The 25561-nt window shown below is 37.8% G+C and overlaps 2 protein-coding genes across 4 annotated transcripts in view; one reads left to right on the top strand and one right to left on the bottom strand.

The window, feature by feature from the left end:
- Positions 1-718: 718 nt before the first annotated feature.
- styk1a (serine/threonine/tyrosine kinase 1a) lies at positions 719-19880 on the bottom strand. 2 transcript variants are annotated; one of them, XM_023269564.3, is made up of 10 exons: positions 19632-19880; positions 14892-14941; positions 8276-8479; positions 7925-8161; positions 6613-6794; positions 5905-5985; positions 5366-5580; positions 4216-4256; positions 3965-4061; positions 719-1136 (listed from the first exon to the last, which is right to left on the bottom strand). In XM_023269564.3, exons 2-10 carry the CDS (start codon positions 14938-14940, stop codon positions 941-943), a joined length of 1302 nt encoding a protein of 433 aa, XP_023125332.1. In that variant the 5' UTR covers position 14941; positions 19632-19880; the 3' UTR covers positions 719-940. The 2 variants fall into 2 exon arrangements, with proteins under 2 accessions (XP_023125332.1, XP_023125331.1); XM_023269563.3 differs by lacking the exon at positions 19632-19880 and adding an exon at positions 18795-18956.
- A 4519-nt stretch (positions 19881-24399) lies between these two features.
- clcn1a (chloride channel, voltage-sensitive 1a) overlaps positions 24400-25561 on the top strand; it is a 59219-nt gene continuing 58057 nt past the window's right edge. For both annotated transcript variants that reach the window (XM_035947844.2, XM_035947843.2), the window contains exon 1: positions 24400-24558. In XM_035947844.2, the coding sequence (XP_035803737.2) occupies positions 24451-24558 (108 nt within the window). In that variant the 5' untranslated portion in view covers positions 24400-24450. The remainder of the gene's footprint in view (positions 24559-25561) is intronic.

Here is a 25561-nt window from a genome sequence, read left to right as displayed (position 1 = left end):
ATCTCTGCTGGCAGTCCAAACAGAAATTAATTAAGGCGTGAGACCAGCAGGACTTTTTTTTTTTCTAAATCGCTTTTACCTTTATCTCTGAGCTGATCAGTAATTAAAAAATAGAAATGTGGCTGAATTGACAGCACAGCAGTTATTTTGTGTTTGGTGAGTTTGTCAGACCATATTTGAAGTAGCTGTGGTTTTTAATTTGCTGTCTGTTTCATACCTGCTCTGTTGTTTTATAACAAAATATGTAAATTAGAGCAGCTTTGTTTGGAATCAGCTGTATTAAATTACAGCATAAGTGAGCACAGAGAGCAGGAGGGAAGAGAACAGATGGGAATACCGGCTGAATTTACGTTACCCTAAAGCACAACAGGCTACATGAAAACACAGTAGCTCACCAAGTCCTATTTTATTGTTTGGAAAGTCATAGTTTCCACCATCTCTGTCCTGTAGAGTGACAGTTTCCACAGAGCTCTCAACTAAGGACATATGATGAATGCTAATGGTAAAGTTAGCCATTTTAGCTTACCCTGAGATTGTTTTCAATCAAAAATAGGTGTTTATTTCCTCAGATGCTGGGGGTGCATGAAAACTCCTCTGTTCACCCTTACAACTGACAAGAGATGAGTTTCATAGGGGAAACATGTCATTTAGAAGCCAAAGAAGTCAAGGAGACACTGATATCTGCAGTGAAAAACTTAAAGGTGCAGTAAAACAGGTATTTTTAAAATTTTTTTTATGATAGTCTTTCAGGTGAGCATAGCCATTGTTTATAGAGAAACGACATATTTACTATCAATATATATTACTCTTGAAACATATAAAGTGATTGTGCTTCATAATACCAAACAAAAATAGTGTTTAAAATTAATAATGATGTGCACGTTTGCGATAAAGTTCTTCATTCCTGCAGGTGTCCACCCGGCTGGCAACACTCAGCCAATCACAGCACAGCATAGTTGTAAGCCTCCCCATATCCCGCCTCCCGCAGGTATTTCTCAAAGCTCATTGGCTCCGGCACTCTAAGAGCCGTCCTCCCATTGGCTGATTGCTCTTCCACTTGAAGTTTCCTAATCAGCTCCGACATGGAGAGTCGCTGTTGGGGGTTCCAGTGGCAGCAGCACCTGATGATGGAGTAGCTGCAAAACCAGATAAAACACGGTGAAACACAGCGAAAATGTGGATATTTGGAAAAACAGTAAGCAGGTTTGAACAGCATTTAAGTTTATTATTCGTTTTTCAGAGACGGTTCGTCCGTTGTTGAAGTCCGTTGGAACGAACTCAATGTTAGCTAGTTAACCGTTAATTTAGCGTCAATGTTTGCTAATGAAATGCCACGTAGTTACATTAAATAATGAGAAGACGCTCGTTTTCAGGTTATTAAGTGAGTGTGTACATATTATATAGACAGTTTAGGGAAACTCTTAATGCTGACAGCAACTTTCAAAGTAGTTCAACTTTTTAACTCTTTCCTGTTTGTAAAAATGCAAAAAAGGGGGGCTAATTTCACAGTTTGTTTGTTTTGCTCCACGTGCAAGGCACATTAGAACAGGTCCAGATTAAAAAAAACATATATGTAGTCGGGTAAAACCATACCCTAGAGGCTGAACACGTTTTTTCTATTTGTGAAAATGCATGTAAGAGAAATACCACTGCTTTTTTCACACGTGACCACATTTGACCATGTCTAAATCAAAAACCACTAAATACATACTGTTCAAATCTGGACTAGATTGTCCTAGAGAGACTAAATATTCTTTAAAACACATTTTCTGATTTGGTGAATCTTTTAATATACTTCGCAAAATGTAAAAAAGGCAGAATTTACTGCTTTTTTGATTAAAACCTCCTGAGAGGCTAAAGATTCTTTAGAACATGGTTTCTGAGTTATGGAACCTTTATAGTAAATGCAGAAAAGAGAGATAGCACTGCTTTTTTTTCAGATGTAAACCACATTTGACCAAATCCAGATCAAACATTGCTATAAATAGACTGGTAAAATCTGAATTAGATGAGACCCTACAAAGGCTGAACACAAATTTCTAATCTGGAGTTGGTCTAATGTGGTTGACATGTTTTTTGAAAAAAAAAAAAAAAAAAGGTTTTTTACATTTTCAAAAATGTAAATAAAACCACACAATCAGAAACTGTGACTCTCATCTCTGTAGGACAATCTAGTCCAGATTTGACAGTGTTTAGGTTGCCTGGTGTAATGTGGCTCAGATGCCCCCCCAAAAAAGCAGGGAAATCTCCTTTATTTGCAATTTTATGAATAGAAAAACGGTTTCCCAATTTTGATAGTATGTTTTAGACAGCGTTAGTGGTTTGTCTGAAATGTCTAATGTATCATTAAAATGTGAAAAAAGGGAAAATTTGTATCTCAGCACTATAAGTTAAGCTTCTTTTAACTTCTGAATGGAAACTGACTTCAGCGTCATGTCAACAATAAAACTTTGAAACTGAAAGGTTTTAACTCTAGCAATATGGCACTGATGCTCGAAGCACTACAGATTATATAAATCTCTTCTAAGAATAAGTCATGTGTCAGTATAAAAATATATTGGGCTTTGTAGCATTTTTAGGTTTGTTTTTTCTTACCAGTGTTGGAATTTGTTGATATTTTCTGCATGCATGCATCAGCTGTGACTCTTAACCACTTGTATGCTGTTTATCATTCTGCATTCAGATTTATTACTAGTGATAATTACAGTACTAATTGCTGTGAGCTGCATGCTGAGGTTGGGTGGCCGTCCCTCTCTGAACAGCATTATAGACATTGGCTTTTATTTTTTTTAGAAGCCCTTACTGGTCTTTTACCTCCTGCCATAGCTCCCCTTTTAATGTGGGCCCCAGCCATACCCACTCATATGATTGAATTACAGGTGCCAGCTGTGTTTACTGAGCTGGAGAAATCAGCTGCTGAACAATCGAAAACTGGATTCATTTTTGTCCTCGGGGAATTTCGGACTCTGATTTCCCCCTATTTTACTTCCAGCTGTTCTTGTTTTAATTGACTCACCTCATCCTAAATACTCTGTTCTTTATTCTTGATGGTGTCATTATTTTACTAATTTGCTTTTTAAAAAAGTGAATCGCTAGTTTTATTTCGGTCTTTTTATTTGTTTAACTTTTGTATTTGTATCTTTGTTTAGCTATATTGTTAATGAGCCTCGACCTCAGGGTAGCTCTGATTTTAACCCTCCTGTTGTCCTCATTTACGGGCACCAAAAAATATTGTTTCCTTGTCTGAAAAAAAAAATCCAAAAATTCAGCAAAAAAACTCCCCAAATTTCTGAAAATTGCAAAACCTTCAGGAAGAAAATTCCAATAATTCCTTAAAAGTTTCACTTAAAAGCTTTATTTAAAAAAAATCTCCCAAATTTGGCAAGAAAATTCTTGTAAATATTTTCAAAACATGAGTAAAAAGCTTCCAAAAAAAATCCTAAAAATATCTAAAGTGATTCTATATATAACAGTAAAACTTCTAATATTTTCTTTAATAACATTCACATAAAAATCAACCAAAATACAGTGAAATTCGCTGGATTTTGGTTGATTTTTTTTGTGAATGTTCTTAAGAAAAATTTTAACATTTCTTTTTTTCCACCAAAAAATGTTCAAAGATTTCCTAAAAATGTTGAAAATATATATTCACTGTGAAAATACATATTTTTTTCCCACATTTTCAGACTTTAAAACGGGTCAATTTTGACCCGCAGGACGACACGAGGGTTAAATGAGGATTTATTAATTGATTCAAATTTGTCAAAGCACTCAGATATCAAAAAGCCAGTTGAAAATCACCTTTTTAATAGTACTGTGGTGTGAGCTGTGCCTGTATTGCCTCAATATGCTGAAGGTAAAGTGAGGCAGTCAACATATGATTAGTGGCTGATGAAAGCTCTTCCTGCTGTGAAATGTTAGCACTCTATAGCTTCTAAAAAGTGTTTTCTGCTGCTGTTCTTACAGTGAGGTGGAGCACGTGGCCGGTCGTTTGAGATGTTTTCCTCTTTGGAGATGCTGCAGAAGTTCAGTCGCCATGATCTGAGCAAACGGTGGGTCACCTGAACACATCACAATGTCATGTATTAGACTTATATCCTGTTACAAACCATTTTCATTAACTTTCAAAGGGATCATATTTATGTTTGCGGTTTAATTATTCATTAAATTAACGGCTTTTCTTGGAAGTGTGGGTAAGATTTAAAGAAAACTCACCCAATGTCACCATTTCATAAAGGAGGATGCCGAAGGACCATCTGCCAAAAAATGTTAGAATGAATCATATTAATACAAGGAATTAAATTACACTTTGAGATTAAATTAGAAAAAATATTGGGCCTATGGGTGGTGATTACACAAGATAGTAAGCATGATTGGTACAGTACAGTAAAGGCAAGGAGTCTGTGTTACCTTATCTGACATAAATTTAAGTATTTTCTGGATATTTTTGACCATTTGATGACAAAAATGCTGGATAAAAAAACCCCCAATTGAATAGAAAAATCGTTAAAAATAGAGGTTTTTGTTCTTTTCAATTCTTCGGATTTTGGTCCAAAATTTCTTTGGGGATTGTCAAAAAATTCCTCTGCGGAGAAACAGCTGTTCTTTTAGTATTAAAGTATTTCACTTCAATATAAAGTCCTCTGTGGAAACAGCCCAACCATGACTAGAATTAGAGTGAACATAAAGATGTTGTCTGTGCAGTTTGACACAGTTAGAATGCCAAGATCATAAATATAATCGGCATGTCCAGCGTTTTTCACTGGACTGGACTGGAAAAGATGATGCCTCTATTGGTATTTTACAACTTGGGAATTTGTTTCCATTTTATTCTTTTGTTTTTTTAGAATCTGGTTACTGCCAACAGTTCTTTTACAAAATGATTTTGCTGCTAAATCACAAACTTAGATTTGTGTAATATTTGTGACAGAATGGCATGTCATATCTGATTTGTTCAAGGACAGCTAGAAAGTTGAAAATCTTACTATTCTTTCATCATTTTACAATTTTTTGGAGATTTTGGTGATTTGTTTCTTTTCTTTTTTACATGACTTCAGAGGCTTAAAGTAGAGACAACACAGAAACCTAAGATTAAAACACATTTGAGCCTTCCCTCCCAAGTGTTATATTGTTCAAGCTTTTAATTTGTGCATTTAAAAAATCCAGCTCATCTCTGTGTATGAAGTGAACTGTAAACCGTTTATGTGATATAGTCATGTGTAACTCCACACACTGGCAGTGAAATGTGCGAATCGGTACAAACTTTACTCCAAATAATCAGCATTCCGATGTCAAGCTACTACAACTCTGTGCAGGACATGTCATTCACTTGTTTAATATTCTGACTGACAACTCGGACACTCACACATCACTGCTCTGACTGAGGATTCTCCTGGCCAACACTTCAGGTGCCTGCCATTTCCTCATCTCCATGTCCTCCACCTCCCCTGGGGAACCAGCCTGTGTCCTCCTGCGGTAGACCGGGCCCAATCCCCACAGTTTGGCCGTCAGATCTCCACCAACCAGAACGCTCCGAGCTCCTATGTTGCCATGGATGCAGCGCTGAGTGTGCAGGTACTCCTTTATAATGTCCAGACAGAGACAGAGAGATAAGAGGGAGGCTGAAAATGAGGGCTATGAGCAGCTGGCTGTGGAGTAGAAAAAATCCGCACTGCAAACATACTACAAAAATGAAATACTTCATTTTGATACATGCAGTGATTTATGACATTTATACTTTTTCAGAGTTCACATTGACAGCATAGCATTGGTCAGACTCAGAACTTTTTTGCCACTAGTAGGTAAGCAGGGAGACGATGCGCTGTCTCTCAAATAATCCCCACAAATGCAGTGTTTTGATTCATGAAGCAGACTGTCAGAAGGGTAGACAGCAGTTTAACCAACCAGAGCGGAGGCCACTTGTCCTGCCATGGTGAAGATCCTCTTCTGTGTCATTTTGCACAAAGGCTCCAAACCTGGGTTATCCTTCAGGGAAAGAGGAGCAGAGGGAAGAAATGTGTAAATGTTTTGGACTTGTTTTAGTCAGACAGTAACCTTTATCTCTCTGTCTGTGTTCATAAGCAGCTGCGACTCTGGACCATATATTTGTCAGACCAGCAGCTTCTGTCTAGTGTGTCGAGTTACTTAAGGATACTGATTCTCTACCATTTCAGTTGTAAGCTATGTTGCCATCTACTGCCTGCAGGATGACATCTAATAAACATTATACAGTCCATTTAACTAATTTTTGATGAATTACTGATATAGTTGATGTTTATTTGTGAATCATTTCAGAGATTTGCCATTGCTTCAGGGGTGAGGTCTTGCATTTTATGGTTAATTGTACCATTTTATGCAAGCTATGTGTGTTCATCACCAAACTAATAATCCCCTAAATGTTTTCTGATCATAATTAGATTTCTTTGTGTGTTTTTTGCAAGTTCAGAAGCTTAAATAGACTGATTCAGATAGAAATGATATAAACAGTGGTAAATATGACTTATTTCTGAGATGAAATAAGGGCCTACCTTGCAGTTTGCAATATAAACCACAATGTAAACCTGTCTCTTCTGGTGTGTATGACATGTCTTGAGATGTAATGTGTTGCTATACCTGTCTACATCTCCACAGGAAACCCAGCAGGTCTCTGTGCTGCAGCTCTTCCACCACCATAACTAAAGGTGACTGAACTGAAACGACGCCCATCAACACAGGTATGAAGGGGTGCGGCCCCAGTCCAGACACAAAGGAAGCGAAGCCTAGAAAGTTCTGTTTTTCAATGTTGTTTGATGTTTCTGAAGAAGAAGTTTGATAATAGAAATGAACAAAAAAATGTATTTAACCAGGCACGTTTCACTGAGCAGCAATGATTTCTTTTTCCAAAACACCCTGATTTACATTTACAGTTGCCATACTGCAGGGATGTCAAACTCATTTTAATTCAGGTTTCACATTCAGCCCAATTTGATCTCAAGTGATCTGGACCAGTAAAATCACAACATAATAACCTATAAATAACCACAACTCCAATTTTTTCCTTTGTTTTAGTGCAAAAAAAGTAAATTTTGAAAATGTTCACATTTAAGGAATTATCTTTTTACAAAACATTATGAACAACCTCAAATTTCTCACGAAAAATAAGTTCAGTTTCAACAATATTTTGCCTCAGTTTGTCATTTACACATTACAACTTACAGATGACAGTTTATATACAAAGGAACACAACATTTAGTCATCTGGAACTGAACAATATAGTATTTTACTTTATGATCAAAACGACAAAAGTCAGACCAAAAAAAAAAAACCCCAACAAGACAAAATATTAAAAAAGTGACACACAAATCGACAAAAATGAGACAAACAACATGAAATAAAACAAAAAAAAGAGACAAAAAAATGAGACAAAAGTTACAAAGCAACATAAAAATGGACAGAAGCGAGACAAAAAATATAAAAGGGAACAAAACGACAAAAAATAGACAAAAAAACACAAGCAAGACAAAAAGGAAACACAAACAACAAAAACATGACAACAACGAGCAATCTAGTGTTTTACTTGATGGTCAAAACAACTTGTCATGGTCTAGAAATTATTTTAAATTTACAGTTTTACAAATTGACAATTTGCTGTTCATGTTTTCTCTGCAATTTTCATCCTGTGGGCCAGATTGGACCCTCTGGTGGGCCCGTTTTGGCCCGTGGGCCGCATGTTTGACACCCCTGCTATACTGCATTTTAGATTGACCACAAGACAAAATATGACACTTCTCTGCCTTTAAATTTAAATTGGAAAGTCACTGAAAATAGTGTAAAACTAGTTCCTGCTAGTTGCTCATTAGAGAGAGAAAACCAACTTTTCTCTTCTTCAGCAGTGAGTTGCTGAACCTTTTGTATTAAGGGTTTGGCTCGGAACCGGTCAGTTTACCTTTCAGCACCCTCAGGACGACATTCCTGTTGTCCATACGCGCTCTGTAGAGACTCACTGTGTCATTAGTCTGCACAGCGAAGGTCAGCGGCAGTGCAGAGACCTGGCTGAAGCCTCCGTGATGCCTCCCTGTGGACATCTGGGGCGCTGCAGCCAGAGGTGGCCTCAGATTCTGCTGCACATGTTGAACTGACATTGGCACCTCTTCATGTTCTAGAGGGTTAATCCCAGGGGGAGCTGTTGAGAGACAGACGTACACAAAACAGTTGGAGCATGTGTAGTTTAGAAAATTGAAATGTGAGAATAACCCAGTGAGATTTGGAAAATATCCACTTGTGTGTGCTTGTTTACCGTCTATGCCCTGTAGGTGTGGTCTGTGATTGTTCCTCTTTGTGTGTCGGTGTGATTTGTTGTTGTAACGTTGTGGCACTGTGACCCGAGTCCTCTTCTGTTCAGCACGGTACCTCAGTATAAACAGGGGCACCAGGGTGATCAGGGTGCCGAAGAGGAGCAGCGTAGGGACGATAATCACTTCCTGCTGATGTACCCGTGTTACTTGGAGAGAAAGACAGAAGTTCACAGTTATGTCAGGTTCATTTGCACTGTGTAGTACTAAGAATATGGTCTGAAATGTTCTAGACCAGGGGTGTCAAACAAGAGGCCTGTGGGCCAAGAGCAGCCCTCCAGAGGGTCCAATCCGGCCCTCAAAGTGTAAAAATTCCAGAGAAGACATTAACTGCAGATTGTAAATTCTTAAAACTATAAATTTAAAATAATTTCTAGATCATGACAAGTTGTTTGGATCATAAAGTAAAATACTAGATTGTTCATTGTTCTTTTGTTGTTTTGTGTCTCATTTTTGTAATATTTTGTCATGTTTGTGTTTTTTTTTGTCTGACTTTTGTCATTTGTCTCATATTTTTGTTGTTTGTTTCTCGCTTTTGTCATTTTGTTTCCTTTTTGTCTCGCTTGCGTTTTTTTTGTCTATTTTTTGTGTTTTGCTCCTTTTTGTCATGTTTTATTTTATTTATGTCCATTTTTTGACGCCTTGTAACTTTTTTGTCTCTTTTTTGTTTTGTTTCATGTTGTTTTTGTCTAATTTTTGTCATTTTCTGTCCCATTTTTGTGATTTTTGTCTTGTTTTTGTTGTTTTTTGTGTTTTTGTTTTCTGACTTTTGTCGTTATAATCATACAGTAAAATCCTCTATGGTTCAGTTCCAGATAGCTGTGACTAAATGTTGTGTTTCTTTGTAGACACTCTGTGATCTGGAAGTTGTAATGTGGAAATGATAAACTGAGGCTGAATGTTGTTGAAATTGAATTTATTTTTCTTAAGAAATTTGAGGTTGTTCATAATGTTTTGTAAAAAGATAATTCTTTAAATGTGAACATTTTCAGAATGAACTTTTTTGCACTAAAACAAAGGAAACATTTGGAGTTGTGGTTATTTATCGGTCATTATGCTGTGATTTTACTGGTCTGGCCCACTTCAGATCAAATTGGGCTGAATGTGACCCTTGAACTAAGATGAGTTTGACACCCCTGTTCTAGTGCCTTATTTCTTCACTGAACTAAGGAGAGTACAGACATGCTCCTAAGCTGTAACTGCAAATAATGTGCATGCACTTGTGTCTCACGTAGACAATTTCCTAACACCGTGTCTAATATTGTGCAGGACACCAACTGGCACGTTCAAAAAGGCGTGTTATCTTTACAAAAAATGACAAAAATATGTTTGTAGTCAAATGCCTATCTTATCTAGAGTAGCCATCTTTACCTGGTATTGGAAAACTGTTGTACACGTTGATTTCAGTTTTTTCTTTTTAACTTCGTAGACGAATAATCAAAGAAACTGAACTTTTGTTTTTTCATTTTTTTTAAGATTGATGGCATTATAACTGTGCCATATTGCATAGAAGACATGTTTGACTATTCTTTCCTTCTAGCCATGGTTGTGCTGTTTCCATAGAGGTGCAGGACTTTATGTTGCAGTGAAAAATGAACCTGCAGTGATGGAAAAATGTGACAGGAGTATAAAACACTCAGAAACTGCTTGGAATTCAGAGTGGCTGCCTGTTAAAAAAGGTTGCACCTCCTGTTGACAGGATGTTATATCTTGACATTACATCATCCTCCATTTACAACAGTGATGATATGTTGATCTTTAGCTCGACAAGAGTCAAATCTGGCCAAGACTTTTCGTATGTGAATGCAACTATAAATACTCTCACTGTCCGGTTGTTGGTTTGTACCCTAAAAACTATTTTCTGTGTGTCAAAGTTAAATATTTAGAAGATCTTTCCCATAAAAATAATCCCTTTTTGCCCAAAAATGTCTAAGGTGTAGCACAACACTTTTGCTTCCTCTAGAACGGGGGTGTCAAACATGCGGCCCGCGGGCCAAAACCAGCCCCCCAAAGGGTCCAATCCGGCCCGCAGGACGACTTTGTAAAGTGTAAAAATTCCAGAGAAGACATTAACTGCAGATTGTAAATTTGTAAAACTATAAATTTAAAATCATTTCTAGACCATGAAAAGTTGTTTTGATCATAAAGTAAAATACTAGATTGAGCATTGTCCTTTTGTCATTTTGTATCTCATTTTTGTAACGTTTTGTGTGTTTCTGGGTTTGAGTTTTGTCGTTCGTCTCATGTTTTTGTTGTTTTGTCTTTCCTTTTTGTCTTGCTTGTGTTTTTTGTCTATTTTTTCATTGTGTTTTTTCTTTATTCATTGTTTTATGTCTTGTGTCATTTTGTGTTTTTTTTTGTCTCGCTCGTGTTGTTTGTCTACTTTTTGGCGTTTTGTTTCTTGCTTTTGTCATTTTTTTGTCATTTGTCCATTTTTTGTCCCTTTGCAACTTTGTTGTCTAATTCTTTGTCTCTTCGTGTCATTTGTCTCAATTTTTGTCATTTTACGTCTCATTTTTGTAATATTTTGTCCTGTTTTTGTTGTTTTTTGTCTGACTTTTGTCATTTTACTTGTACAGTAAAATACTGTATCATTCAGTTCCAGATAACTGTGATTAAATGTTGTGTTCCTTTGTAGACACTCTGTGATCTGGAAGTTGTAATGTGGAAATGATAAACTGAGGCAGAATGTTGCTGAAATTGAACTTATTTTTCTTGAGAAATTTCAGGATGTTCATGATGTTTTGCAATAAGATAATTCCTTAAATGTGAACATTTTCTGAATGTACTTTTTTGCACTAAAACAAAGGGAAAATTTAGAGTTGAGATTATTTGTAGGTTATTTTGCTGTGATTTTACTGGTCTGGCCCACCTCAGATCAAACTGGGCTGAATGTGGGCCCTGAAGTAAGATGAGTTTGACACTCCTGCTCTAGAATGTGCAGATCTATGAAGTCCCTGCTTTTCTCTCCACCCACTCCCCAAATGCTCACTGCAGCACAAGCACACTGGCTCACCTACACCTCTGCTAAAACTACTTTACGGTAGTAATAGTAGTAGGTAGTAGTACGGAGTAATTCATCCGTACATGTTGGAAGCAGAAACTGATTCTGAAGAAGAATAATTATACAGAAAGGCTCACCTTGTAGCCTGATAGGATTGTTTCCTTAAGTTTGAAACCCTCAAAGTCTAAATCTGTGTTTTTAATACTGTCATCAGTATACTGTTTCATGGGGAACATGCTCATCCATGGTATTCATTGCTTATTTTGCTTGTAATGTGTCTTCAAACATATACAAACCCCATATTGACATGTTAACAAGGTAGAACACTGGAGAAGAAATTCAAAATCTTTTTTCTACATTAGCTTAGAGCTTAGTCGTTAACATGCACAGCTCTCTCTCCCTATAATAATGATGCTGTATCATTGCGAGGCATGTGGATGAATAACACGGGTGTTAGTCATTGTCATTTCATTGAATTGCTAAGTACTGTACTTAGCTGATAATGAAACAACTTGCATGCTTAATTGTTAACATATGACAGTCAGGTTATAGTTAGACGGTATGACTGGTTTCGATGACCCAGAATGAGTCATACATTGCTGTCCAGAGAATTCAGCACTGAGTCTTTAATTATATGAATATCTCTTTTGAGCTACTGAACCACTGTTTCATTGCTGTGCCTGAGAATATTTTTTTCTAATTCTTTTTTTAAAATAAATTTGCCATATTTACCAGCTGAATTCTTGAACTTGACCCCTGAGACCAGATTAACCTCGATAGTCTTGAATTTATTCTTTTTTTTGTTTTAATTTATTTCTGTCCCTCGTGTTGGCTCTTCACTCCTACAGTCACATTGCTATTACTACATGTTAACTTCAAGTCCATCGTTTCACACACCTCCTGTTGTTTGCACCCTGAGCTTAATCCGTGTTGTTTGGAAGAGGAAACTGGAATGTCCGGTCGGTGAAGTGTGTGAAAATCATATTCTGGTTGTGGCACATTCTTAGGTGTGGTTTTGGCTTTGAGGAGAGGCATAAATCATTTCTTGTCATTCTCAGTAAAGGCTTGGCTTGTGCTTGTGCTTGAACTTTGAACAACACTGTTCCATAGAGTCACTTTAGTGTTGGTTTATCAATGACATCCAGCATTCTCATTCTGTTCTACTGATAGAATAGACTGAATTAACTATTATAGGGCTTCTCAGAGACAGGCTGAGAAAACCAGTTGAAAGTTGTAATGTGGAGCGTCGCCCAGTATGTGAGCCCTGAACTTTCCCTGTAAATAGACTGCATCATAACTACATTCACGTCTTAAATTTTTCTGCTGTATTTGTATGTGTGAATAGGGAAACTATATTATGACAAAGTGTAGTTTTATTTTGGGTTCTTGGAAGCCTCATACTTTCTTGAATAGACAAAATGATCTCAGACATAAAGCTGATTTTAAATAAAATGCATGTGGGGCAAAGATAGTTTACAAAGGTGATGATTGCTTACAAAGTAGGAAGATATAAACCTAAAAGGTGTTTTTTTTAATCCTGCAAAAGTGTTAAAACTCACCCCGGGACTCTTATTGATAAGACTGTTCCTTTTTGATGCAGTTATTATTTGAATTTAATTAATTTAAAAAGGCAGCACTGCAACTCCATTCAATGTATTGTATGACTTTCATATGGCATCCATGTTAAGAGAACCTATTTACTGCCTGGATGATTACAAAACACACTAAAGTATCCTGAACAATAAGGCAAAATTAATCTTAACTGTAGTGAAGCTTAAACATGTGGTACCCTAGGGTTATTCAGAGGTTTATTTGGATAACATAATGTTTGATTGTGTGATCACAAAGACTTCCAGGAACTACATGTGAGTCAGAAGTTATTACCCCATCTAGCTCTGTCTGTTTAGTTTCTCATTCATCCAGGTCATGCTTATCCAAAGTTGTTTAAATCAATCCAACTGGACTTTAAGAAGGTTCCTTGAAGACGTTTCACCTCTCATCCAAGAGGCTTCTTCAGTTCTGGTGGTGGTTAATGTTTCCTCAGCTTATAACCTCTGTGAGGTGTGGTCAGTGTTATTCACATTCTGACGACCATTGCCAAGGCCCACCTGGCTCCTCAACGATGGTCGTTGAAACGCGAGTTTCACCGAGCCCTTGTATGCTAATGGTGGTCGTTAGCATGAGCCACCTCACCTGAGTCATCTAGCTCTGTTGTCTCACACATCACTCGTGTTTCTGACAGTATCTGGAGGCTGGATGTTGCAAAATCTTTGTACTTTTTAACCGACAGTTAAGTAGCTAAATACACTGAAATGATGCTACATTTTATGGTTGTTAAATATTGTGAGCTGGAGTCTATTTTAAATGTCAGCTTTATGGATTTATCCAACAGAACTACTGAGACAAACTATACAGATTTACTTCTCATGTCAGATTAACTTCAGCAGAACGCTTCAGTTTGCCTGATGTATTAGATTTACAGTCAAATTACTGTAATGAAAATACACAGAAGACAAAAAAAACTAAATATAAAATGAGTAAGAGGATACATAAACCAAACACAATCCAGAAGACCAAAGTAGTGGCAAGGATGAAAGGAAACGTTCAGTTTGCATATTAAACCGAGTGCAACGTGGATATTTTACACAGAAAAACTACTTTTCTCTTTATTGTGCAATTGTTCTCTGACTTTGGTAGAAGCTTTGAATTTTATTTTTTTAAAAGTAGCTAAATTCTCAACTCTGTATTTGTGTAGGATGAGCTTGTCTGAAGATGTTACAGTTCTAAAATCACAGTGTTAGCGATGCAGAGCAGCAGCTTGGAGGTGTGTTTTATGTCGTCTTATAGGGCCGCATTTCAGTCTCTTTTTCATAATTAGTTGTGTGACAACAGAACCAGAGGAATATGTAAATGAGACCACTTTAATGAGAGATTCAGCTGTATTAAAATGCAGTACATGTGAGCACAGAGAGCAGGAGAGAAGTAAATGGATGTAAAGTTCCTCTTGTGTGTTTCCGCATCGCGCTGCATTGCTGTGGCCATTGAAACTCTGCACAGTGTAAAACAATGTTGTTGTTTTTTTTGTTAAGGGATCATTTGAAGTGCTCCCAGAGTTTAGAGGCTTTGGGTTCTGGAAGCTTTAAATGAACTGAGTCAGACTCTGCTGCTGATATGATTTTTTGAAAAATGTAGCTGCAGGTGATTGAAATACTGGAGCCAAAGTGACTTGTCATGAAGCAACAATACACAATGATACTGAAAAAACATATTTGTTGTAATGAATTGAAGTTAAAAAAAAAAAAAAAGGTAATGCAACAGTTAAAAGATATTGATATCAGTCAGTGATAACCTAAATGATCATACCAACTAATCGTGGCAACTCTACATCTGACCTGCTGAAATGTGAGCACGTTTTAGGTTGAAAGAGAAAACCCAGGAGATTTGTTGAGGAGATTCGTAATGAGGAAGGAAAGTAGTTTGGAGATGGTTTGAAGTGGAAGGATGGGAAGGGAAAGGCTTGATGACGATGAAGATTACTAGAGAGAGATAATCCTTACTACAGAGGTTGTCGTCCGGCGCACACGGATCCGAGGAGTTGGATGACATGCTGGACAGGAAGAGAAGACCACAGATAGATCAACATTACTATCAGCTAGAGGAACAGATCAACATTTCCTCGGCTCAGCAGCAACCCTAAATCCTCTGAGCTTAGATAGTCATGCAGCATCTGCCTCTCTAATAACTGCATGAGGTCGCCGGTTCAGAGATTAGCTGTGATCGACAGCAGAGCAAACACCAAAACCACATTTAGTAAAATACATTCAACATTCGCCTTTTTTATCTACACTTACCAAACAAAGCTCACTGGAACCTTTTATACCTTGCGTCATACAGCAGATAAAGAGTGCTGGACGACTTGTTTTCCACATATATACTTAACCAGCTATCAGTTACACACATAAAAGAGGAGCAGAGATCAGCATTACCATCGCTCAGCAGTGACCCAAAATCCATAAAAGTCATGAAAGGATAACCTGGCATTCAGCAGCCCATTAAACTTCTCAGATGACACGCAAGACATGTTTTATCTCAGTATTATCCTCAAGGAGTTATGTGTTTCAGTAATTATTGTTTTGGAAAATATCTCTATGCAGGAAAGTCCCTGAAACAGTTTTGTGTATATTTTAACCTCAGTAATCCTTGTATAGTGGATTTTAAACTCTCCAAAAGGTTTGAAAAGTATGTTATCCTTAAAATAATCACCACAATTACTCCATTCAGAGACATGAACTGTAAAAATATTAGGAAGTGTTGGATTTTCTTGTAACTGCTCATCTGTGACGTGCTGTTCCATCAGGAAAATGAGCCATCTAAGTATAAGATTGTGATATTTTATCAGTCGCTTTATTCTGCATGTCTCATTTAAAAATCTGTTACAAATATGGTCTTCACTCTGACCAGATTCTGAAAAAAACAAAAAATTCTGCAATTCTCTGAACAAATAAGAAGCCCTGAGTGTCTCTGCTTCAAAGAACAGTCACATAACAGAAATTCAGAGCGTTTTCAGGTAAACTGCAGGCTGTGTTTTCACAGAGCAGAGAGGAGACAAGCATGGCTAATTGAAGAAAGGTAAATGTTAAAGAAGGTAAATATTTACATTATGTAGTGACACAATTTTTCCAGTATTTGTAAAGCCTGTTGGCACTTTGAAAAATGTTTTACAAGTTGATTTAAGGTTTTTTTTTTACATTTTTGTGGGACAAATATTTAAAAGAAATTAAATGTTAAATGATTTGTGGCATCATAACTGTGTCATACTGCATGGAAATACATTTCTTTGTACCTATAGCCATGATTGTACCGTTTCCATAGAGGTGCAGGACTTTATTTTGCAGTGAGAAATGAAAAATGTGACGCAACCAGAAAACGCTAAGAATCTGATTGAAGTTTCTTGATTTGGGAGTAATTAAAGCAAAATAACTGATGAAGCAAAGGCAGTGAAATACACTGAAATCATGAAATTACAGGAAAAGTGAGTCTTAACTACTAAATATGAGCCTTTTTGTGTGTATGGAAATATCATTTGACCTCGTCTGACACTGCAGGTCAGTTGTTTTTCTCCAAGTATGCATTTTTCCGCAGTCTCTAGTTTGCGTATTCAAATCAGAAAGTTAAAAGGGAGTGTGCCCACGTGGAATCCAGGGAAACACTCCTGCTGCTTCCTGGATGCTACCAACCATTTTACACAAGCAGAGGCACGAACACTGTTGTCCTCCTGTCCCTCTGTTTTGTTTAGCAAATGTTGCCAAGTTTAAGGTCTCCATCTCAAACACTGCTTGGCTGAGATTCAGATGACAACAATCTGTCATTTTTTTTTCCTGTTTTGACAGCAGCTACCTAAACTTATGTTACTTCCTTGTCCAAATCAATTATTATGTTATTTAGCATCTGTAGCGTCACTTTAAATTAGTTTTATGTGTTGAGAAAGTGTCAGGCGAGCTACTACAGAAACTGCAAATGGGTAATAACTTAAAGGACAAGCCTACACTCCGGAACCCTACAATATGAGGATCTGGTGGTGGCTCTGTTTTGCTGTAGGGGGTATTTTCCTGGCATGGTTTGGGTCCACTTGGCCCCTTCGATTAGGGGTGTCAAACATGTGGCCCGTGGGCCAAAAGCAGCTCGCCACAGGGTCCAATCCGGCCCTCAAAGTGTAAAAATTACAGAGATAGCATTAACTGCAGTTGTAGAACTATAGATTTAAAATAATTCTGAGACCGTGACGAGTTGTTTTGATTATAAAGTAAAATACTATTTTGCTCATTGTTCTTTTGTCGTTTTGTGTCACATTTGTGGAATATTTTGTCTTGTTTTTGTTGTTTTTTGTCTTTTTCTTTCTGACTTTTATTGTTCGTCTCACGTTTTTGTCGTTTTGTGGTTCCTTTATGTCTCGCTTGTGTTTTTTGTCTCATTTTTGTCATTCTGTGTTTTGCTTTATTCATTGTTTTGTGTATTGTTTTTGACGTTTTGTTTCTGACTTTTGTCATTTTTTATCTCGTTTGTGTTCATTTTTTGTCGCTTTATAACTTTTTTGTCAAATTTTTTGTCGATTTTTTTTTTTTTTTTAATTGTTTCGTGCTGTTTGTCTCATTTTTTGTTATTTTGTTTCTCGCTTTTGTCGTTATGTGTCTCATTTTTGTCATATTTTGTCTTGTTTTTTGTCTTTTTTAAAGTAAAATACTATATCATTCAGTTCCAGATAGTTGTGACTAAATGTTGTGTTCCTTTGTAGACACTCTGTGATCTGGAAGTTGTAATGTGGAAATGATAAACTGAGGCTGAACGTTGTTGAAATTGAAATTATTTTTCTTAAAAAATTCAGTTTGTTCATAATGTTTTGGAAAAAGGTGGTTCCTTAAATGTGAACATTTTCGGAATGTACTTTTTTGCACTAAAACAAAGGAAAAATTAGGACTTGTGGTTATTTATAGGCTATTATGTTATGATTTTACTGATCCGGTCTAATGCAGGTCAAATCTGGTTGAATGTGGAACCTGAACTTAAATGAGTTTGACACCCCTGCCTGAGAGGGATAGATCACTGCATCACCTTTATCTTGTAATGAAACATTTCTGCTGTGATGGGAGTGTTTCCTTCCAGGATGACAATGAATACTGAATGTTTAGCCTGCAACAAAGGGCTACTTTTATCATCTGTTATTTTCTCAATTAATCAATTAGCCATTTGGTCTATGAAATGTGGGAAACTAGTGAAAAATACTGGTCAGTATTTTCCAAAGCCCAAGATGACAATTTTTTTGTCTACAACCCAAAGAATTTGATTTCCTACTGACATGGGAGGGAGAAAAATATTCACCTTTCAGAGACTGGAATCGGAGGATTTCCTCTGTTGTTCTTTTGTCCTTAAATTATTATTCATATTACTCTTTTTATTAAGATTTTACTGTTTAATCATAATCAATTTCTTTAGTGTAATACTTTATGAATTTATGTTTAGTATTTTTATTGATCAGACTATAAGATAGTAAAATAATGCTATTATAGTGTCTGTTTTTTCTTTTTGCTTGTATGTTTTCTCTTTTTCCCTACATTTTTTTCAAGTTTAAAAAAATGCCTTTTATCACAATACAAGCTCGTTTTTATCATCTTAACTACACACCAAATGTTACGCCTTATTCCATTGTGTTGCTGTGCGTTAGTCTCATGATGTGTCCTTTGCCTTTAAAGCACTCACTAAAGTGCTGTTTGATTCACTGTTACCAACACGCTACAGAGAAATGTAGTTAAACTCGTGATTACTCTTCTTGTGTTGACACAGCTGCCCGACACTTTGAAATGCAACAATACACAAAACGCACATTAATCCCTTATATCACTCGTTTATTAGTAGTGAAAAGTCTTTGAGGATTTTCCTCGGTGAAAAAATAGTTCTTTGCCTACCTTGTCCTTTTCTGTAATCCAAAGATCAGTTTCACCAAACGGTTAAACATATGTCATGTACACGTCAGGCTGTCATAGTGATGTAATGGTATTGTGAGCATCAGAGCGACGACATCACGACAAATGCACAGCATGAGTTCAATGTGTGCTTTTAACTTTCCTGCATGTGGGAATAATGCAGTGTCATCCTCATCTATCAAAACTTGTGACATATACACACCCTTACCAAGCCGATAGGTGTGGAGTAAGCATTTCTGAAGGCAAAACACACACTCAGACACACACACCAACACTGTTCTTTGTTCATAAGGTTGGGTGTCACTAAACCTGTTTGTCTGCATTGTTCTCTAACATTGACATGCACCAATAACTCAATTACACACACACACACACACACACACACACACACACACACACACACACACACACACACACACACACACACACACACACACACACACACACACACATACACTACTGCATGCACAACAAAACACAGCACCATCTCTCTGCATGCAGACACACAGTGACAGCAGACTGTAGACACGCTGCTAAAGACACACAGACATGTGTAAATGCTCATGCAAACAAACTGGTGCGTCAAAACACAAAGTCACACTGAATTAGTTAGCATGTTGCATATCGCATGAGAAGATGACACAAATGTCCTCTTAGGATATTTGTGGTATCTGTGTCACAGAGTGTTTAGTTGGAGTTTAACGCACTATTAAGCATGTAAATTATGAACAAACACACAGATGAGTCATTTTCATGTTCTGTTGCAGAAAAAAAAACATGGAAATTCTGTTTTCCGTCACACAGTTTTGTTCCCCTTACCTGGCCAGCTCTGTGGGACCGCTCAGGTGTCAACCTTTGTATGATCCGTGTATCCAAATCATATGGGTTGCTGTCCTGTGTGCCATGTCAGTTTTGGGCTGCAAGACAAATTCAGTTCCAGCTTGTCAGTTTTCATGTTGGTGTGAAGTCTGCAGGCCGACACATTTCCACTGATGATAGCAGCGATGTTAGATTCCCCGTTTCTGGTTTGCTGTCACCAGCCTGGTGTATTTTCTCACTTGTGTCTTTCACTTGCTCTCTTTCGCTCTCAGGTTGGCCACACCCATCCCACCCGCAACACCTTTTCCTTGTCATTCTTATCACCTACACACAGCCCACAGCCTGCATTGTGTTTGCTGTGTGCATGTATGTGTGTTGCTCATTATGTGTTTGTGTGCATGCGCTGAGTTTTTTAACAGATGGCTTCCCTGGCTTACATTATAAAAATTGCTTTTATAGTTATATATTAATGAACGAGTAAATGCTGCTTTTTCGTGTGTGCTATAATGACACATTTTTAAACATTAACTTTCATACACCAATCATAAGAACAATTAAAGTACATAACAGTCTATGTAGGTGTTGACTGATTAACAGATCAAATATTCAGCTGTTTTCCAGTTGTTTTGATAAAATAAACCTGCTTATGAAAATATAAATTCATTTGAAATTGTGACACTTGGACTGTGAAACCCATATTTGTGTAAAAAATAAAAATGTGTAAAAAAATTGAATAATGCAAACAACGATGCGAAACTCTGTTGAAATGTCATTGTTTTTCCATGTTTAATTGAAAGAGAACTTTTTAACATTTGTTCATCGGCTGGTACTCGTGACTCAGACAGACACAAGACCACAGTGATTTTTAATCTATTTGCTCTGAATTGGATTAAAAAAGAAGAATGATAGCTGCAACACTGCTAAATATCACATCTAATAATCAGCCAGGCCAAAAATCAGTTGACACACAGACGTCACCAGTCAGTGATTTTGAGTAATGTCTCACCCATAGCACCATCTGATTGGTGATAGAAAAAAAGAATTATTTGACCCACTTAAATTAACTGCTTGGGTGATGTCCTTATGGCATGAAAAATATGAATGCCACTGGTTTTAGCTAGACATACTTAAATGAAAATCTCAAGTAAACAGTTTGGATTGCTGTAATTTAATTTTTATGGAAAACTAGCTTGAGGTTTTCCATCTTTTTCCCAACTCCAAGTATTTGAGTTTTGCTTTACTCTGTAATCCTACTGGAAGAAAACAGCAGTTGAGTTGCAGCAGAACAATTCAATAAACTTTGATGTCTTGATGTCAAATACACAACACTAAAGGAGTGATGAACCTATGTTCGCACTTTTGCCGAAACTAAAACACAAGTTGACAGAAGGCATCACCAAAGCAGAAAGATAAATATAATATGTATGTCACTGCATGTCAAATGCTAGTCATCAGTCTCCTTGATTGATATTAATCGACCCGAATAAAAAAAACATATCGCTTGATCCCTAAACTCTGCCATCAGTCTCGTTTCTTTCCCGACATTCTTTGAAATTCACTTAAAAAATCCAATAAACTGGCCTCTACTTTTGTTGTGGTTTTAAATCAAAGTAGTTCCTAAATATAGATATTTGAAAAGTGTACAGATAGTTGCACCTCCATCATCCTTCAGTTCCTTCAGACAAAACCTCTCCAGAAGCTAAATGAGCGCTGAAGCGTTCAGGCAGTTTTCGATGGTTTAAGTTATTAAATAATAGATGTGCTTATCAGTATTATTTGAGCTGAAATGTGTGACCACTAGCACTGGTGTGTGCGTCTGCGTGTGTGTTTGGTCAGTATTGGTTTTGAATAATCATGACTTTTCACCTGCTGGGTTGCCTCCACCCTCATCTCTTGCTGACACACCCGCAGATACTGATAGCTCTCCTGTCAGGTTTCACCACAGCCACCACATTGCTGAATATTCACCATGACCTCGTTTTCTTTTGCTAAATTTACTTTGCTTTTCTGTGAAGCGTCATTGTATTAACATTGTGATTATATCCTACAGATTTAATTCTAGCAACAGCCAGTATTTCTGTTTGTTGTTCTATTAAATGTTCCTTTTACAAGACACTGAAACATTAAAGCATTGACTCAATCAGTATTAATCCCAATTCTGTATTGTTATGGAAACTCCCTTTGTTTCTGGTTTCAGCCTCCACAGATTTATCAGGGCAAAACAGAGACAGACATTTTAAATCCTGCATGCTTCATGGATTACTCTTTCTTAGTTTCCTATCTCTTGGTGGGAATGTAATCACTTTATGAATGTTTTGACTCTACTACAGTTTGTTGTATTTGTTTGAAAGTTAGATTGCTGCTCGACTGTCTTTAATGCAGATCAGCTTAGTACTGTGACATAAATTTAGGTTTCGTTTCATTTCTGTATGCTGTCTTCTCAAATGGATCTTTGTTGCTGACAACTATCAGTGGTTTACCTGTGAAGAGGAAGTTCCAGCACTCCTCAAACAAGTTGTAGCCAGCACCAAAGGAAAATTACTAGAGATAAAATGATACGAATCAAGAATAAAAATGACAATTAGATTTTTTACCCTTTTTTATTAGTTGGAGTTTCATATTCACAAATGTAATAGACATTCAGAGGGTTTTTCAAATAAGTTAATGCAGATTTATTGCCTGTACACACGGAGTCAAACCCCCAAAAGCCCCAATCGGAACCCTGAAAAATCCTGGTACCTCTACTTCCTTTTAGATTCACTTACTTTCATTAAATGTCAGTGCCACAAGTGAAGCTGATCTGTGTTTAAAGCTGCATACATCATGTTAACAAACCAGTCTGTCCTGGATTTTGAGAAAGAATGCTCGTTATTTTGTGCGTTTCAGGGATTTTCAAAATAACAAGGCAGCCCTTCTTTTGCAGGGGACAAGATGAATGGCTTTGACCGATAAAAACATTCATCTAGATCACTGAAAATCCTTTGAGTGATGTAATGGACACACAGTAGCAAACACTTGGCATATTGTACATCATTGCATCAACTTCTCCTGTACTGGGAATTGAACCTAAGCTGTCTGGATGAAGATCAGGAATCTTGATCCCTGGACGATAGGCGACTATGTAAAACTCTCCTGCCATTCCTCGTTAACAGCTAAGAAGAAAGCGCCTGTTTAAACAAATCAAAAACACATCCAGGAATACTGTTAAGTGATTAATACCATGTTTTAACAAAGAATGTTGGCAAACAACAACAAAAAGTCTGCCACTTAGCGTCCACAACAGCAACAAATACCTTCTTTATGAAGCGCTAGTTGCGTTTGCTGGGGCTCCTATGGAGTGTAAGCAATACTAATCAGTTAGCAGGTACGTTGAATCTAAAGTCAGAGTTTCAATCTTTTAAGGGGCGAAATCATCACAACTAATGGTGTACAGCTAACTTGTCCTGAGGAAGTTCTTCTTAGGGTTTTGGGTTTAAATCGACGGCGCAATCAATGCCTTTGTTGATGATATTCTCTCTGAGTGATCCTGTTATATCTGCAGACCTGTTGAGCTGTATGTTAGTAATCCCACTGAAAAAAGTCATGTATTTACACCAGGCAAACTGGCTGCACCATGTTTCTACAGCAGTGTGCGTTTAGCTGGTGATGCAGAATAAAACTACGATAGGTTTTTATCCTTCGTCAGTTTCTGCCCAGTACGTTGTAGACTGCTGGTACTGCAGCTAGTAATATACGGATTAGAGAACCGATTAGTCTGTTGGTATCTATACTAGATAATGTTCAGTATCATTAATTTCACTTTGGTTTGGCTATGTGGTTTCCACTTACATTTCATTATGAAATAATGTCAGAATGGAACATGTGCTTCTTGAGTTTTAAATGTTTAACGTTTCAGAGCTCTAGAGTGCAGCTGTCATGTTAGAAATGAGTGGCTCAGTGGGTAAATATACACACATTACACAATTAACCATTCCCTACCAGCATCTGGCATCATTTGCAATACCAGCGTTGCTTTTTACTGTAATAAATGTTCTTAATCTTTGATGTTGTTCGTAATCTTCGATGTAGTTTAACAATTAGTTAAAAACCTGTTCCTCTTAACTGAAGTAGGCAGCACCTGATGCATCAAACGCCCCCTTTTATGAGAGTTTGCTTAAAACTTAACAGACACTTGGTTAACAATAGAAAGCCTGTGCCTATCGTCTGTGATTCATATTCATTATCTCTGATTGGAATTCAAGGTTTCGTTGAACCAACTAACACATAAAAAGCCTGACTATGTCAAACTGCCTTTATAAAACATCTGGACGAACCAGAAGCTGTGCCATGGATTAACCCTAAGCTTTACAGTGGTGGGAAGTTGCTTCTCACTTTCCATCACCTGATTGGCCCACAATAATTTAAACATTGAACAAGTACAGCATGTTGACTCAAACTGAACTTTTTAGTCCTTTTAATTCTGACTTGAGGCTGGGCAGTCAGCTTGAGGTATGAGGGTAGGTGGGTGTGCGTGTGTGTGAGGGTAACCCCAGCCCGAGGTAGTTTAAACCGTGTGTGTGTGTGTGTGCGTGCGTGCGGGCGGGCGGGTGGGTGTGGGTGTGGGGGTGTGTGTGTGTGTGTGTGTGTGTGTGTGTGTGTGTGTGTGTGTGTGTGTGTGTGTGTGTGTGTGTGTGTGTGTGTGTGTGTGTGTGTGTGTGTGTGTGTGTGTGCGTGTGCGTGCGCGCAAATCTGTCAGTGTGTAGCAATGCGGTGTGTTAGTGTGTGTGTGTGTTTGTGTGTGAAAGAGCGTCCTGGCTGGGCGTCCAGAACGGTCCTGGTAATGCTGAGACAGACGGTGAGCGGGAGGGTTTATTTTTGGGTCAGTGACAGTGTGTCAATGGCCGCAGATGCGTCGGAAAGGAAGGCTCTGAGATACAAGCAAACCCTGGTCAGTGTCCCTTTCTGTTTCCTCCTTCTGTCCGTCTCCGTCCATCTGTCTGTGTAACCTTTGTTGTGTTTATTCCAAACTGTCACACGTCCGCAGTTTGCCTAAATCACTTGTGCCACTCTTGAATGACGCACCTGTATTGGCAGCAGAAGCTACATGTGCATGGATGGTGCCTGTCTGACCTAATGTGCTCGTGAATGAACCGCTTATTGTATGTGTGAGTTCTAGACATGCTGAAGACCAATTAGCTGATGTATAACAACAGGGTCATGCAACAGGTGTTCAGACACTGTGCACCTCCTTCACCCCTGGTCTTGGCATGCACACATACACGTGCACACACACGCACACACGCACACACGCACACGCACACACACTTTAACGCTGTCTTACTGCTTCCTACTTTCTCTGGCGGCCACCTGTTTGCTACCCTCTCTGCGCCTCGTTTCTTAAGCCCCGTTTGGTCTTAACACATGTAGGAATGACTTCTCTGACATGTGTAGCGCAGTATGTTTGCATGTGTGAAAGTGTACCGAGACCAAGTCCAATCCTGTACATCTGCGTATGTCAATAGTATGCGTGTGATCATGTTTTTGCACGGCTGCCGTTGTGTTTAAACCTTAGTGTTCGTGCATGTGTGCGTAACGGGTGCTTATCCACAAGAGGCGAAACCTGATCATGCATTTGCACTGGTGCTAATCTTCACTATTCATATAGATACTTGTATGCTGTGGGACAAGGCGGTGTGAAGGGTGTCTCTGAACATCTGGAGGATTTTCCTTCTGGCGTGAGATGTTCTCTTACAGAACAATAGCTGTTCTTGTTGTTGAGGAATGTCCATTAACCCCATGAAGCCCAAGCAGTTTCTGGGTGTTTTTTAGCTGCTCTCACTTTTTCCTCGCTGTGGGCTCATTTTTCACTGCAATATTAAGTCCTGAACCTCTATGGAAACAGCACAACCATGGAAGATGAGTAGAGAGAACTAAAAAATATGATTTGGTGC

The sequence above is a fragment of the Amphiprion ocellaris genome, chromosome 15 (assembly GCF_022539595.1).
Source record: "Amphiprion ocellaris isolate individual 3 ecotype Okinawa chromosome 15, ASM2253959v1, whole genome shotgun sequence".
Classification (NCBI taxonomy): Eukaryota; Metazoa; Chordata; class Actinopteri; family Pomacentridae; genus Amphiprion; species Amphiprion ocellaris.
Note: the sequence above shows the minus strand (reverse complement) of the source record. Positions and strands in the feature narration are given on the sequence as shown.

What these genes read in the sequence shown, in the direction of transcription:
- styk1a (XM_023269563.3), bottom strand. Translation starts at nt 18,844, where the DNA reads ATGTTTAACCGTTTGGTGAAACTGATCTTTGGATTACAGAAAAGGACA. An exon ending in GCCGGACGACAACCTCTGTA is followed by an intron (nt 8,480 to 14,891) that starts GTAAGGATTATC and finishes TTTCTCTCCAAG; the next exon opens with TAACACGGGTACATCAGCAG. An exon ending in ACACCTACAGGGCATAGACG is followed by an intron (nt 8,162 to 8,275) that starts GTAAACAAGCAC and finishes GTCTCTCAACAG; the next exon opens with CTCCCCCTGGGATTAACCCT.